The sequence below is a fragment of the Miniopterus schreibersii genome, assembly GCF_964146895.1.
Source record: "Miniopterus schreibersii genome assembly, chromosome: 7".
Classification (NCBI taxonomy): Eukaryota; Metazoa; Chordata; class Mammalia; order Chiroptera; family Miniopteridae; genus Miniopterus; species Miniopterus schreibersii.
The window spans coordinates 51,927,066-51,943,080 of record NC_138108.1 but is presented as its reverse complement, the minus strand read 5'-3'; the positions used below and the strand labels follow the sequence as shown (position 1 = coordinate 51,943,080).

At 38.0% G+C, this 16,015-nt stretch overlaps 1 protein-coding gene across 2 annotated transcripts in view; it reads right to left on the bottom strand.

The window, feature by feature from the left end:
* CCDC148 (coiled-coil domain containing 148) overlaps positions 1–16,015 on the bottom strand; it is a 194,854-nt gene that overhangs the window by 104,351 nt on the left and 74,488 nt on the right. For both annotated transcript variants that reach the window (XM_081142586.1, XM_081142587.1), the window contains 2 exons: positions 4,916–5,054; positions 2,369–2,575 (listed from right to left, as the gene is read on the bottom strand). In XM_081142586.1, coding sequence (XP_080998712.1) covers positions 2,369–2,575; positions 4,916–5,054 — 346 coding nt within the window. The remainder of the gene's footprint in view (positions 1–2,368; positions 2,576–4,915; positions 5,055–16,015) is intronic.

Here is a 16,015-nt window from a genome sequence, read left to right as displayed (position 1 = left end):
AGAAAATTATAGGACAATATCCCTAATGAACATAGATGCAAAAATACTCAACAAGGTGCTAGCAAATCAAACTCAGTAATACATTTAAAAGATCATACACCATGATCAAGTGGACATTTATTCCTGGGAGGAAGGTTGCTATAGTATCTGCAAATCGACTAACGTGATACACCACATAAACAAAATGAAGGGTAAAAACACCATCATATCAATAAATGCAGAGAAAGCTATTGGCAAAATCCAGCACCCATTTATCTATTTAAAGATACCTTTATTGATTTCAGAGACAGGAAGGGAGAGGGAGAGAGAGAGAGAGAAACATCAATGATGAGTGAGTCGTTGATCAGCTGCCTCCTGCACGCCCCCTACTGAAGATCGAGCCCGAAACCCGGGCATGTGCCCTGACCAGGAATCGAACTGCAATCTCCTGGATCATAAGTTGATGCTCAACCGCTGAGCCATGCCGGCCGGGCTCCAGCACCCATTTATGGTAAAAACTGTCAGCAAAGTGGGAATAAAGGGAACATACCCCAACATAATAAAGGTCATATATAACAAACCCATAGCCAACATCATACTCAATGAGGAAAATCTGAAAGTGTTTCCCTTAAGATTTGGAACAAAACAGGGATGTTCACTTTCACCACTTTTATTCAACAAAAATAAAATAAAAATTAGTGCATATATCCACCATAAGATGTGTTTGAGAATGCATGTAACACCATTACCGTTATAGCAAAAGCCTGGAAATAAAGCAGTTGTTCATTAATAAGAGAACATATAAATTGTGGGGTGTATATATATGCATATATATGTATACAATGAAATACTACCCAGCAATAGAGAAAAAAAGATAGTTCCAACATGCAACAAAGATGAAACTTATAAATAAAAGTACAAAAAAGAGTATACACTGCATGATTTGATTTATATGAAATTCATGAGTAAGCAAAACTAACCTATGGCGATGAATTTAGAATAGTGGTTATGGGTGGGGGGTAGGATATACTAAAAAGAGGCATGTGGGAGCCCTGTGAGCTGCAGGAAATGTTCTGTATCTTGATCTTGGTGGTGTTTCCATGGGGTAATACACACTCACAAAACATTCAATAACGCACATGTTCTGTGCACTTTACTGCATGTATGTTTACCTCAATGCGATACGATAAACAGAAAAGGCCGCCTAGAGCATATCTCAGGGGCTAATGGGAATGTGCGCAAAATGAATAGAAGCAGGCGAGGAGTATATGAGGACACGTCCCCACCCTGCCCCCTGTGCTTCTTATCAGCCACGGACGGAGAACGGAACATACACGTCAGGCTTGATGCAGCCTCTAGTCCTTTAGGCCCAAAGCTTATGCAATGGCAGAAGAAATCTTTTTTGTTAAAAAAAAAAGAAAAAAGCAGAGTAGGCATTTTTCCTCCAGTGTTTTAAAACAGAGACATCTGTTTTTATATGCTATTAATTGCTATAGTGTAACGTCTACTAGGTTATTTTTTCAATCAAGAGAATACAATTTCTTGTTGCACCATCCCCCTCCCACCCTGTCATTCATCAATAAATCAACATTTGTGCACTTTACTGTGTGCACGCTATATACTTCCATACAATTTGTTTGTAATGGCCCTGCCAGCACTCCCAGGGAGGCCACATCCCCAGGGGGCCTCCAGGACTCATGCACCCGTGACCAGTCTGGGGAATGCACTTACTCCCAGCACAGCAGCCTCTCTTGTTTTCCCAGCACAGCAGCCACTCCTGTTTTCAGATCTTCCACTGAGGCAGCTTTCTGAATTCCCCTGTGAGCATCAGACGCCAGTCCTCAAGCCTCCAACTGCAGCAGTGACCCACGAAACTCTCCAAGCCACCCTGGGGGCCCCTCGCTGGGCCTGAGGAGGAAGGAAGCCCCATCTTCTCACCCTTTCACTTTGTTGAGGACTCACCCACAGCCCATCAAGCTCTCCCAACATATCTTTTCACAGATTCGCTTTCCTCCTCATAACTTGCCCTGTACATCTTTAATGTGAATGAGAGGTTCTCGAGTCTCTGAACCAGCCTCAGGCACTTACTTTGCAATCACGCTCTCCTATTTTCACCCAGCACCTCACCGGGCGTGCAGTGTGCAGCATGTACGGGCCTGGAGTTGGCTATCATCTCCCAATCAAGACTTCAGTATTAACCTCCTGTTACAGTAACTTCAGGTTGAACCATATGAAATTCTTGATTGTGGACGGTTTGAACTAACAATTTCATTCAAAATAGGCTTTTTAGAGAAATTGAACTTTAGTTTGCATTTGAACAAAAGGGAAAAGTGGATTCTTAAAGGGATATCCAGGCGAATACTGAAATACCTTCTGCAAAGCATCTTACCTTGGCTTTCAGATCGGCACACAGGTCCTGTTGCTTTTTCCTGTCCTTGGCCAACATGCTCTCCATTTCATGAGCTGCACAGGCCTCCACAAGTGTCAGCACAGCCTTCTGTATAAAATCCCTCCTATTTTTATTCCAGTTTGACAGCAGGATCCTTCGCTGCTCCCTAGCAAAGCGATATTGGTCACAGTATTTCTCATGCTCGACCTGAAAAGATAAGGGATGGTTATTATTACACTTATAACGAAAGTGAGCCTATGACTATGCCATTGTTACAAAGATGAATTAGAACAACTGATTTTTAAAAACTGGGGACAAATATCTTAATAGTTAATACAGCAACCAGGAACAGAGTTCTGAGCCTGTGGCTAACGGGTGACTAAAAACCAGTCATTTAACATTTATAAATCCACAGTTTCCTCAAACAGAATGGAGTCAGGCCAGGCGGCCCTAAAATAACTTCCACTTCTACATGGCAATAACTCTATGAGCAGAAAGCATTATTTCCCCTACATATAATTTCAAAAATACTCCATCTTTAAATCAGTTTTGATATTTTAACAATTAGTTTAAGGGCTTCGGTTTGACATGTGTTAATAAACATAAAAAATTGTTACAATAATCCTGAAAACTCTGTTTGCCCTTGATTATTAACACATTCAGATGTTAAGATGTCTGAACTTGAAGTAATTACAGCAATGACATTAGCCCTCCCCATCCTACACTCCTGGGGGACATGGCATTCACCTTAATATCAGAAGTTCCTCTTGGCTGTGACTCCTAACCAGGGGAGATTTCAGCCTTGAGGGGAGGAACAGGAATGGAGGGAGCCTGAGTAGCTGGAAAAATCTCTAGGTGATTCTGAAAGGCTCATTATATAAAGATGTGTCTCCTGAAATTGAGAGTCACTGACCTAAATAATTTTTATTTTGCCAGTATAGGCCATGTGTCTGGCTCTGATACATTATTTAACCTCTAAAAGGTAAAAAAGGGAGGTAGCAAGCAGGATAAGGTTGGTCCTACCTACAGTAATAATTTAGGTTAATTAGGTACATGAAGAAACAGGCTATGGCTTCACTTACACCAAACATCAGCCGCTAAAATCTGTTCTGTAAACTTTTTAGTTTTGTTCCCAAAAGCCAAAAATACTCTTAAAACCTGTCAAACATTAAGAAAGGAAGCATACACCGTGCAGAAATGCATACCAATCAACCCAGTGTAAGAACTAAATGTAAAAATCTTTATTATGTAAATAGTAGGCAAATATAAAAGTCTACAAAGATAAAAATGACAGCTGGTCACAGAAGCAACTAGATTTAACAGAGAATAAAAAGAAAGGTCTAATTTAATAAATCAAGACTTTTAAAATTCTAGAGTGAATTATTTATGATATAACTTGGTTTTTTAAAGTTTTTTTCAGAGAGAGGAAATGAGGAGAAAGAGAGAGAGAGAGAGAGAGACACACATCAAACAGTTGCCTCTCATACATGTCCCAACTGGGACCGAACCCGCAACCTAGTTATGTGCCCTGACGGGAAATCGAACCCTCGACCTTTTGGTGTACAGGATGACGCTCTAACCAACTGAGCCACATGAGCCAGTGGTAACACGTTTTTTATATAACAAGTATTTGCTATTTATTGTTCAAAATTAAAACAAATAATTACGGGAGGGGAGAGGATAGATGATGGTCATACTAGCTGTGTGTCCTTTGCTTCAATTTCTTCCTCTATAAAGTAAGTATAACAATGGTACTTCCCTTATCTCCTCTTATGTCTGTTACGGGAGTTTACACATGACTGACATAAGGGAAACTCTATACACATGTTAGTACTGTTGTTACTTGCTTAATTTAAAATAATTACCAAAATGCAGGTTATGTGATAATATTTTATAGTATGGCCCATTTAAAAGTTAAGAGTCTATGCATGTTTGTTTACATACATATTTTATTATGAAGTTAATTGGTGACACAGTAGCTTTTGTTTTCTTGTCTTGTCAACTAGAAAATGATGCAATAATCTTCCAGGCCCTCCTCGGGGAAATTTCAGTCATGACTCTGAATTTGAGGCATTTGTGTTTCAGAGCCATGCAGAGGGATCAAGCAGAGTTGTGGTGGTGGGGACAGTATAGGTAAGAGCCAGCCCACAAGGCGAGTGTAGGCTTCTCCATGACTAGAAGGACAGAGGTGTGGCAGCTCTGTGGATAAAGGAGCAGGCATTCCCCGTTCAGGCGAGACCCAAAGACGAAAAACGCCTCTGATGGCGAGCAGGTCAATGTGCAGACACCTCAGGTCAAATACTAGCAGAGCAACCAGGGAGCCACAGTGCAGATCTCTGGGCAAGTGAGCACAGAAGAGTAAATGTTGCCAGAGGGGACACCAACCTTCTTAGGGACCACACAGACTTGAAATATGAGACTTTCAACCTATAACCCTGTTATTTTCTAGAATGCAAGAATAACTAAATTTTAGAGCACCATTTAAAATATATATATTTCACTTAATAATTATGGACCACAAAAACTACTTAACTTGCCAGTACTCACCAAAGCACGCCTAGATTTGTGAGGAAAATATCTTTGTAACATGTCCAGATATAGAGTCCTTCTGCCACAGAGATCTCCAGGATACTGATCCAAAACAGCCTGGTAAATCCAGCGATCTTCTTCATTTAACTGGAAGTTTCTGGAAGCAACAAAAATGCCACAACATATCATTAAGCAATCATGGAGTTTGAGGTACCTCAAACTGTTCAAGCTATTAGCTATGATGATTATATAAAATGAAGTTCTTTTTCTTTTTCTTTTTTTTTTAACACATTGGCCAAATTAAATGTCTACTATTGAAAAGGTTCTAAATTCTAATATAATTGGTTCTTTCAATCCTTCATTTGGTCTTGCCCTGAGTTCCAGGCATAATCTGAAGAAATTTGACAATGAGACCTAGTATTTTTTAAATACTTATTCTATCTTGCCTATATTTTAAAAATAATAACCAATAAATGAAATTTTAAAAACATTGGGAAATAAATTATTAAACATACAGATTAAAAAGGGATTTTGCTTATTCAACAAAGTTCCTATTTCTAGCCTGGAGGAAATACAGCTAAATGAACAATTACACAAAGGAAACCAAGGCTTGAGGAATGCACTTCATTTAAGGTTTGACTTTAAAAGCAAGCCTAAAATTCTTTTACTTTACCTTCTCAACATCTCACTTTCTGAGGGTAAAAGTAGACATTGGTAGTGAAAAGATAACCAATGGCATTAAATTTCAGATCATTGAAGAAATCATTTATAAAAAGGAGCCCTTCAAGTCATCTTACCAATAACATGCCCACCATGCTCAAAAATGCCTTTTTCGCTTCAGAATACTCTTAGCCACAGACCTGGTGTGTGTTCCTATGTAAAGTACAGTTGACCCTTGAACAACACAGGGCACCTACCTGGTGCAGTCGAAAATCTAGCTGTAGCTTTTGACTCTACAGTCAGCTTTTTAAATTGTCAGATTCAACCAACTGGGGATCCAAAACATTATTTTTGATCTGGCTGCTGGAAATCTGAGATTGGCAAACCACAGTTGGGCATGTGAAAATACCGTTGAGGTTGGTTGAATCCACAGATACAAAACCACAGATTGGAAGAACTGACTGTAATTCTTGAAAAAAAATTCCTCATATAAGTGGACCCACGCAGTTCAAACCCTTGTTGTTTCAAGGGTCAACTATATTAGCAAAGCCCGACACAGAGTGAAAAGGTTGCAATATCAGCTTGAACTCTAAACTGAATTAATGTCTCTTTATTATTCTGGGATTATTTGCATATTATTATTCTTGTTTAATAAGTTGGAATAATCAACACAGATGCAATCAGAAGGAATATTATTAGCAACAAATATTTCCTTGATCCAAGATGAAGACTTCTTATTGTTTATTTTTATTATATCAGTGGCCTTCTACTTTAAAGTTAATTGTACAATTCGAAAAAATTTTCATATGTCTTCTATGCCCTTGAAAAATGTTTGACAATTCAAAACAATAAAAACCTCTTTAAACTAGTAAAACTAATGGGAATTCCACTATCTTCACACAAGTTTACCTAGTTTCTGCAAAGCATTTCATTATTCTGGTAAGCAGCAAGAAAGAAAAAAATTCTTTTTCGAAGATAATCTCTAACAGCTTTATAATGGGGAGGGGGGTGTTAGAGGTGTTCTACCAGGAAGAAGGATACTCTACAATTTTTCAGAATGACATAAAGTGTTGCAGAGAAAAAAATCTGAGATGAGTTCATTCGTTGAGCACCTTGAGCGTTTTGTTCTGTCTGAATCAGTCAGGCGCGTATAGACAGTCAAAGGCTTCTGCAAATAAACCATTTCAGATAGGGGTATTGAGCCTGGAGAAAGGATTGCCCGAATGTACTTGGCATTTAAAACACCCTCAAGTCTTCAAGGGCAATATTTCTGGTCCTCTCTAAAGGAACTCATTTTCATTCATGATAACATAAATGCATTTTAATAGCAGAGTTAGCCACATGAATTCTCTCTATTACTGCACCACAGCCACAATAATGAATAGACCTAAAGCCCATGTACTCATTAATGTTTTTAAAATGTTTCTATAAGCAAAGGGACGTTAACTCGGTTTGAATTTCCACCTTTATTTTATTACAAATGTGGGTGGGTGGGTTGTGTGGGGGATTTGTGCTGAGCGGGAGGAAGTGACAGAATCTAAGTTCAATAATTTATTTGTTCTTTTAAATTGTCATTCATCTATACAATGGATGCTGTTGAAACCATGACAGATCACCTTATTAGCTAGAATTCCCATTACCAAGATGCTGATAATTCACAGACATACCTTCTTTCCGTGGAGAATTGCTCTGAGCCAGTTGGAAACTCCCTCGCTCAGGAGGCTATTCCCCTACACACTTTCAAGGGCTAACTACAACCAGTGATAGATTATCTGATGCAGGGGTACAGGGGCCAGTCTACTTATCTCAAGATGGGACCGACTATGTGGTACTGTTTGTGCTCCAGAGTTTCTCTGGGGGAGCAAACTGCAGCTCATTCCCACTGAGATCTCCTCTTTGCATAGACATTGTCCCCTCCTCTGTTTTGGTTTCCCTTACCACCCTTCTTCGGAAAGCATTGCCCAACAAATCACTTGTTACAATCTCTGTCTCAGCGTTGCTTCTACCGAACAGGACCTAAGATAATCTACAAGCCATCTCACCCATAATTTTCAAAAACAGTTTCAATCCTTTGACAAATGATGTACTTCCTAAGCTAATTACTTTGACGGTCTCTTATACTGAATGGTGGCCCAAGATTTTTCTCAAAGAGAAAGTGCAAATAGCAAACATTTATAAAAATGCTTTTCAAATACAAGCACACATTAGGAGTGTACGTTGCTATAAATAAATATAGCAGCAGGAGAATTTGTGGCACTCGCTGCATTTTTATACCTTGGGTGAATTATTTAGGTGCCATTTTAGTGACAACGTTAAAACCACTTAAATGTATGAAATGATAATATACCATTACAACCAAATATTTCACACCAAATATGTCATGAACAATGATCACATCTATTTTGCTCTTCTTATTGATTTTAGAAGCCTCATCTCAACAGCTTTTTCCAATTACCATAATTACACAAATTGGAAGTAATTTTTCCAGTCTATGTGGAATAAAAAACATCTGAAGAGAAATCATACATACTCACAATATTATTATTTTTAGAGTATTTATAGCAGTTTCCACAGCCGCAGGCTTAAATCTTGAGGCAAATATTCACATCAGGAATACTAATGGCCAGTCATACATCTCCGTTAGGTGCCGTTTGTAAGGGAGAAAACCCCCACCACTATAGAAATACTGAGTCTTCTGGATGGTAAAATTCAAACATAACTGCCTCTTCACAATAACAAAGCAGTCACTTTTATTTAACCTCTAAAACAAAATCACATTTAATATATCTGCATTTCTAAATTCAAGTCTGGATAGTTATCTTTCCTAATCAGACCTTTATCTGTCATTCCTACAGAAAAACCTATACAAAATAGCTTAGCTGTATAAAATAACAAGGGTTAGCTTTAACCTTCCGAAGTTCTTGTTTAATTTGACTGCTTTGCTTGTGATTATAATGAAAGAATGAGCTAAATTACACAGATTGAAAAATATTCTGATCACTTATCTCCTTTCTGAATTTGGGGAAAAAAATGACTGTAATTTTAAAGAAAAATTTAAAGAAGACTTTACAATTATCCTAAACTTTTGCAAGATATCTTTAAACAAAAGATCTTTGGCAGGTCTCTGCAATTTCTGTTCTTTTCATTCATCCAAAATTTCTAATTTAAATAGTTTTGTAATTTTTACCTTTAAAATAGCCCACTAAGATTCTAAAGTTTCCAGGTTTCTTGGGCACTTCCTTCTAACACTTCAGGGAATTTCAGCCTGAGGAAGTATGAGATGTTTACCGCTCAGTCCCCACTCACCATCTCCTGGCCCCAAATATTGAAATCCACTGACATCATTTCATCATGATTTCCCAGGATGTGAGATAAAACAGTTAATTTGGAGAAAGAGGACTACTGGGCTGTGAGAATTCAACCAGATCAAGGCTGATTGTCTCCCTATTTCTACGTATTTGAATCACTGCAAAAATCCAAAACTGACTTACAATGAATTTCGCTACCAGTTTTCTTAGTAGTCACGTTTAAACCATTTCTCTAGAGCCTGGTTTCATGACATCAAGATACATTTGGGTGGGGGGGAGGTGATAGAATACAGAAGGGTGACAGGTACTTTACCATAAGGGTGACAGGTACTTTAACAACAAAAACAAGTCCATGAAACTAACATTGTGTTTACAAACTGGCTGAAAGTGGTTTTACATTTTCTCAGAGTGAAGGGAGCTTTCCAGCCAAACGGTAATTACTGCTAGCTGATGCAGTTAGGAGCGTCTCACGACAGCCTCGAGATTGGAAAAGGGCCATGGTGAATCTGGCCTAGAAAGAAACTCTTATCTTTCCAGTGTAACATTGTCAGGGGACACCATCATGCTTCTCCACTAAGGATCATGATCGCAGTAGCCACTGTGGATTAATGTGGATAAAAGACAGCTCTCACACAATCTGCTTGTTTGGCTGCATTGGGTCTGACACTCTAGAAAATATAACCTGACCTCACTTTTCAACATTATCTTGCCAAATCAGACCCATCCAAACACCAAATCTAATCAGCCTGGTTCCTAAAACTGTCTTCCCACCCACCCATCACCCAACCCTGGCCTATTGTCCAAACACAAATCTGTCTTTGATTTTCAGCCTGGTTTACAGGGAGCTCCCTGGCCTCAAGCTCACTTCTGACCAACAGAATCCGCATCCACACCTTGGGTTTTGTTTGGTGTGTACATTTTCTTCCCATGGGATCAATCCCCACTTAGCAATTCTAGCCCCCCCGGGCCCCCAGGCTCTGCCCAGTCTGGCTACGCAGGTGGGAGTTAACAGCCAGAATAAAGCAGGCTCTCAGGTGAATGGTCAAAATTCACTGAACTGAAGAATCAACAACAAAGAGGTCCATAGGGTGAAAACAGACCTTGCATTAGCATCCCCAGCCCCATTCTTCTGAGGGTGACAGGAAAGTGAAAATATGGCAGGGTTCTAAAAGTGATGGCTCCAGAATTTCTTCTAGGGGGGTTTAGGGATGGGAATCTCTTCAGAGGAAAAGGCTAAGTGATTTATTTGGAAGCTGCAATTGTTATTTTCATAGAAAGCATGCTGCTTTTACTTGGATTTTTTAAAAGAATAGTTGGTGTAGAAAGCTCAATTTTTGCTTAGAATGTGTATATTTTTGGAGGTGGAATGTGTTTTCGAGGATGGTGGCAAGACTCCTAGACCATCCTTGTCCCTACATCCACCACTAATTTTAAGAGGCAATATAATTCCTAATGGAAGTTTTGAGATAACATGATCAAGATAAAACAGCTTGTTAGAAGTAAAAAGTAATGACTCAACTACCCCATATGCTAGGTTTTAAATAATTATATTCATCATAGAAAGTGTAAGGAAAAGGTGACATAGAAGATATTGTCCCTACTCCTGCTCTTGTCCATCAGAATCCTGATTTTATTCAAAATCTACCTTCCTCCGTAGCCCACCCCCCCCACTTCAGGGGAGGTGAGCTTTTTCCAGCCCCAGGAGTGAATCTTGGTTATCTTAAGCCATTCACAAATGTTCATTCATAAGCTTCCTGTTCCTTTGGCCAGTGTTTGGGGTAAAACCCAGCATGGACAAAAGACCCAGTTCTGGCCAATGAAATGTGAAAAGTCTTCTGGGGGAAAGGTTTCCTAGCTCTTAAGGCAAGTCACTGGGAGGAAAAGGCCCCTTTCTGCTGCCGAGCGCACCTGTGGAGTGGAACCGCTGGTGTGTGGGAGGAAGTCCCCTAACCTGCAGGGAGACGGGCGAGAGAGCGCAGAAAACCAGGCCTCTGCACTGGGACTTCTCTACTCTGCACCTCATGCGAAATAAGGTAAGAAGTCGCCTTACTGTTTAAGTTGGGTACTCCCTTACTTACAGCTAAAGATATCCTGTTTGATAGCTAAGTGAGGAAAGGCAACTTTTTTTTTTAATGTAGCATCCTAATAGTGCTTCGGAAGGAAAGTATAATGAAGGAGGCAGAAGTTAAAGAGATGCAAACCCACTGTGGCTAGAGACCAGCATCTGCAGCGACTCTCCTCAGCTCATTGGACGCAGGCAGGTGTTCAACACCAAGGGCCATTTTTAGAACAATAACAACAACAACAAATAAACAAAAACAACTCAAATTCAAATGAACAAAATCGGTAAAGAACACATTATTTGCTCTAATTACTTTAAATCTTTCTCTTGAGCCAAAGTCTGCCTCCATATTACTCCATTTTCTTTTTTATTTTTTGAGAGTAAGAACATTTTAAATTGCAATAAAGTGGAACTGAATCAAGTTACCTTATACAGACATTATTACTCAGTTTTCCAGGTTCAAAAGCAAGAGTGATAAAACTGGTTTACTTCTTCAGAATAGCATGAGGAAACAATTAATCACCATGAGGGTTTCTAAAATTTTAATTACCACATGAAAATGCTATAATATCACCTCAAACCTACCAGTAATAATTAAGAAATGATAAGAATGAATTAGAAGAGTGATGGTAGTCTTTCTCAGTTTGCTTTTTTTCAAGACATTAACAATGTTCAACTTTATGTTCTTTTATAGGCACTAATATGGCAAATAAACAAACCTGTGAGAATGGTGATTATAATTTCTTACATTACTGGTTCTCCATAGTCTCAGTTTTAATGATAGTGTTTCCTCAAAGAATTATATTTACCACAGTTGATTTTCAAGGTACAAGGAGTAGAAAAAACTTATGAACAATTGATTTGTTCACAATCAATTGTATAAATTGGATATGAAAAATAAAATAGGTGTTATAATTCCTCTCATGTCACAATTTGGCAAGCCTGTCCACAGAAATTTTAATCTTGTCTTTGCTTAGAGCTATACATATTTTATTATTTTAATAACAAATTCTATTTGTATTACCCAGGTTAAAAAAAATAACATATGTCAATTGTCCTGGACACAAATCTGTCAAGCCGCTGTTTCCATTTTCTCCAATCTGATTTACTCAAGATTAATTTGATTTCACACCCAGTGGAGAACAGAAACCTCTCATGAATGACTCACCCTCCTTCATTTGTAAAACCCAGATCTTTCAGTCTCCCAAAGTATTAAAAGTGTAGCCTCATGCACCATTACACTGCATAGTTCCTGGTTGAAACAATTATATCAAGAAGGCAGGTGTGGGCTGCAGTGATGCTCACAAAAAAGACTGTTGGCCTGGAAATATATACCCACTATTCTTAGATATACTTTTCGCAAATACATTAAACATAACATACAGATAATATACAGAGTTATTAAGTAAGCAAAGGCAAACTTGAAGACCAATCTTGAGTATGCCCTGTAGAAACTGTGGACTTATTGTTTTCCCTTCATAAATGTATTCCACCATAGCCAGGGGAATTTAAAATACATTGTATTTCCACAACAAACCAAAGTAGGTTAAACAATCACAAAATGTGGCTTTGGTTCAAAAGTCATAATATAATTGTTTTCAATGATATATTTATTTTCAGAGAAAGCTACTAAATATACATGACAAAATATAAGATCATAGTCTACAACTATTACCTACTCCCACCAGCCCCACTACCCACAACAAATATAAATTCCAAGGTCAGGTTGGACAAGAGAAAATGGGAGTTGCAGTGACCCCAAATATTGCTTGAGTGGGTGGGTCATTAAACCATTGTGACTAAGTGAACACATTAGTGTTCAAATAATAATGCTCCTGTTCCTCAGCATTTCTCCCTTTACTAACCACCCTTGACATACAACCAGCCCAGACTAGAAATGTAGAACTTGAGACTGAACATGTCCAGGAACTGAAACTCTCCAAAAGTCTGAGACTACGTTTTCAGAGAAAAATGCCACCTGTCAATTAGAACTCCAATGTTCTAACTTGTGAGTTCAAGTAAGCAAATGTCACATCATACTTCTATTAAACAACACTAATTTCTCAGTCAATATCCTAGTACATGTAAATGCTTGAAGTGGTTTGATGTGAAGAAAAAGCTTTATATTCAGATGAGCAAAAGAAACTCTTTCTTGCTCAGCTATCTACTAATTCAGAAACCGCGGGGGAATTGCTCACCTTCCTCTGTGCTGCAGTTCCTTCACCTGTAAAGAGAGGTTCTTTTTGTTTTTGTTTTATAAAATTCATCGTTATTGTTGAAAGTATTACAGATGTCCCCTTTTCCCCCCATTGATCCCCTCCAACCCACATCTGCCCCACCAAAGACCTTCCCCATACCAGTGTCTGTGTCCACGGGTTATGCATTTACGCATATAAGTTCTTTGATTAATCTCTCCCCACCCACTCCCCTATCCCTGCCTTCCCTCCGAGATCCCTCAGTCTGTTCCATGCTTCTTTGTCTCTGGATCTATTTTGTTCTGTAAAACAGAGTTTTTAAATGTGGTGTATTGAGGATTGAATTGGCATGTACTTGGCATGTCATGTAATAAGTACTCATTAAATATCAGTGGTTTCCTCTTCACTCTTTAACTTAGATATTTAAAAATCTGTATTTTTGTTTAACAATATAGGAAGAGTATATATGCCAAAATTATTTTTAATTTTACCACCTAGGTAGCTAAGCTTCCAGTCTCTTTTCTGTAGCTATATAGATGTGGATGTAACACTTTCAGAGGGAAAGAAAAAAAGGGAATCAATGTTATACAAACTATTTTATGGCCTGATTTTTTAAAATATGTTTTTGTTGGCTAGAGAGAGAGAGAGAAAAGGAGAGGGAGAGGGAGAAAGAAACATCAATAGGTTGCTTCTCAACCTGCAACCTGGTCATGTGCTCTGACCAGGAATCAAACCAGTGACCTTTCAGTGCTCAACCAACAAAGCCACACCAGCCAGGGCTTGTGACCTGATTTTTAATTGCATAGCAACTTATTGCAACTATTTGTGTCATTAAAATTCTTTAATATAATTATTAATGACAATGATATTTCATTGCATAGATATATTATAGCCTATTTGTTGGCTATTTTGAAGATGCTGCTCTCACTAAAGAAGAAAAAACCAATATTGAACACCGTTCAAGCCAACTATCTATTTCACCTCTATAATTATTTCCTTTAAGACTATTTCTAAAAAGATGAAGATTATTCACATTTATAAAGATTTTTGATGACATGTTGTCAGATTTCCTTCTAAACAAGTTTATATACAAATCATGTATTTTTAAAATGCCCATTTTTTTCCATAATTTTAACCTTGGTTATTTTTTTTTTATGTTTTACCATTTCATAGGTGATAATCTGAGTATTTTTAAATTTGTCATTACTTTGATGAGTAAGGAGGTTTTCATAAATTTCTTTGTCATTTGTATTTAGAATTACTACCCAGAGTTCCATAGACTGCCATCTGTTCACTTCCCAGCATCTGCATCCCCAACTGCTACTGTAGTAGGTGAACCACTGGGCTTATTCCTCGACTTGTGTACTAAATCCTATTACTGGATTATTCTCATCAACATCAAACATATTGGTATTTCTCCCATTTTAAGCAAAACAAAAGACAAAACAACAACAATAAAGTTTGACCCTCCTTTCTTGCTCTCCTTTGCAAAATAACTTCTCAAAAGAGTTGTCTGTTCTCATTGTTTTCCATCCATTCATTCAAATTCAACTCAATCAGGCATTTGTTTCCAGTTACTCAAAGAAATGGTCACCAGTGACCTCCACCTAGAGCCACAGTCAATTATCAATCCTATTTTATTTGGCTTAGATGCATTTATTCAGTGGATGACCCCTCCTCAGCTCACACTGCTGACTACTTTCTCTTCACTTGCCTTCCAGGGCAGCACTCTCTCTTGGTTTTCTTCATATCTCACACACCTTTCCTCAGTGCCCTTTGTTGGTTACCCCTCTTCTCGCTGACACTATAATGCTGGCAGACCCAAGATATCAGTCTTCGACCTTCTCCTTTATCTTTTCATTCACAATTTTGATGGTCACATCCAATCTCACGCTGATGTCTCATAAATATGTAACTCCAGCCCAGATCTCTCTCCTGAACTCCACAATCATATAACCGACTGTCTTTACAAAATCTGTACTGAGAAATCTGATAGTATCTCAAACTCAACGTGTTCAAACCTAAACACCAGATCTTCCTCACATGGAGGTTACCGCTCATGGGTTTCTTCTCAGGTAAATTGTGACTCTCTGTATCACCTGTCTCTCTAATTCGGGGGCAGCAGATTGCCCTGTGACTTTACTTCTCTGATGTATCTAATAAGAGTTGGTGATTTTTTAGCTTGTTCATATTTTTAGAGCAGAGTGGCAAATTCTAAGCTCCTTACCTGCTGGACCAAAAACTGGAAGCCTTTACTGATTCTTTAAAGATTTAAAACTTGCCTGAGAAACCATCCTGTTAGATTTTTTTTTAATGTTTATGTCGTCGCATTTATTTAAACTTTTTCTTTATGATTTGCACTGCCAGCAACATATTTTAAAAGACCTACCCCACTCCAAGATTACTTAATATTTGTTTTCATTTTATCTCATTCTTTTATGATTTTTGTCTTCTTCATATTTTAATAAACCTGGAGTTTATTAAGTCATATGGGACAAGAAAGATATCTAACCTCATTTTCCAATTGCCTATTATTTAATGATCTTATAAATAATCCAATCTTTCCTGTAGTTTTGAATTTTTCCTTTATAATATATTAAATTATCATAGGTATTTTCTGTGTTTCTATTTTGTTCTGCTTATCTGCTACATATTCCACAGATATATAAGTTTCTAGTTTATTTTGATATTATATATTTGTATTTGGCTGTGCAGGTTTCACTCCCAATCCCCAACCTCAGTTATTCATTTTGAAACTTTGGCTGATTTTACCACCTTAATCTTCCTAATAAATTTTGGAATACACTTTAACAATTCTTCTACTGTAATTGCATTCAGCTGATAGATTATTTCATGAGTGATGGATATGTTGAATCAAATCAACTATTACATA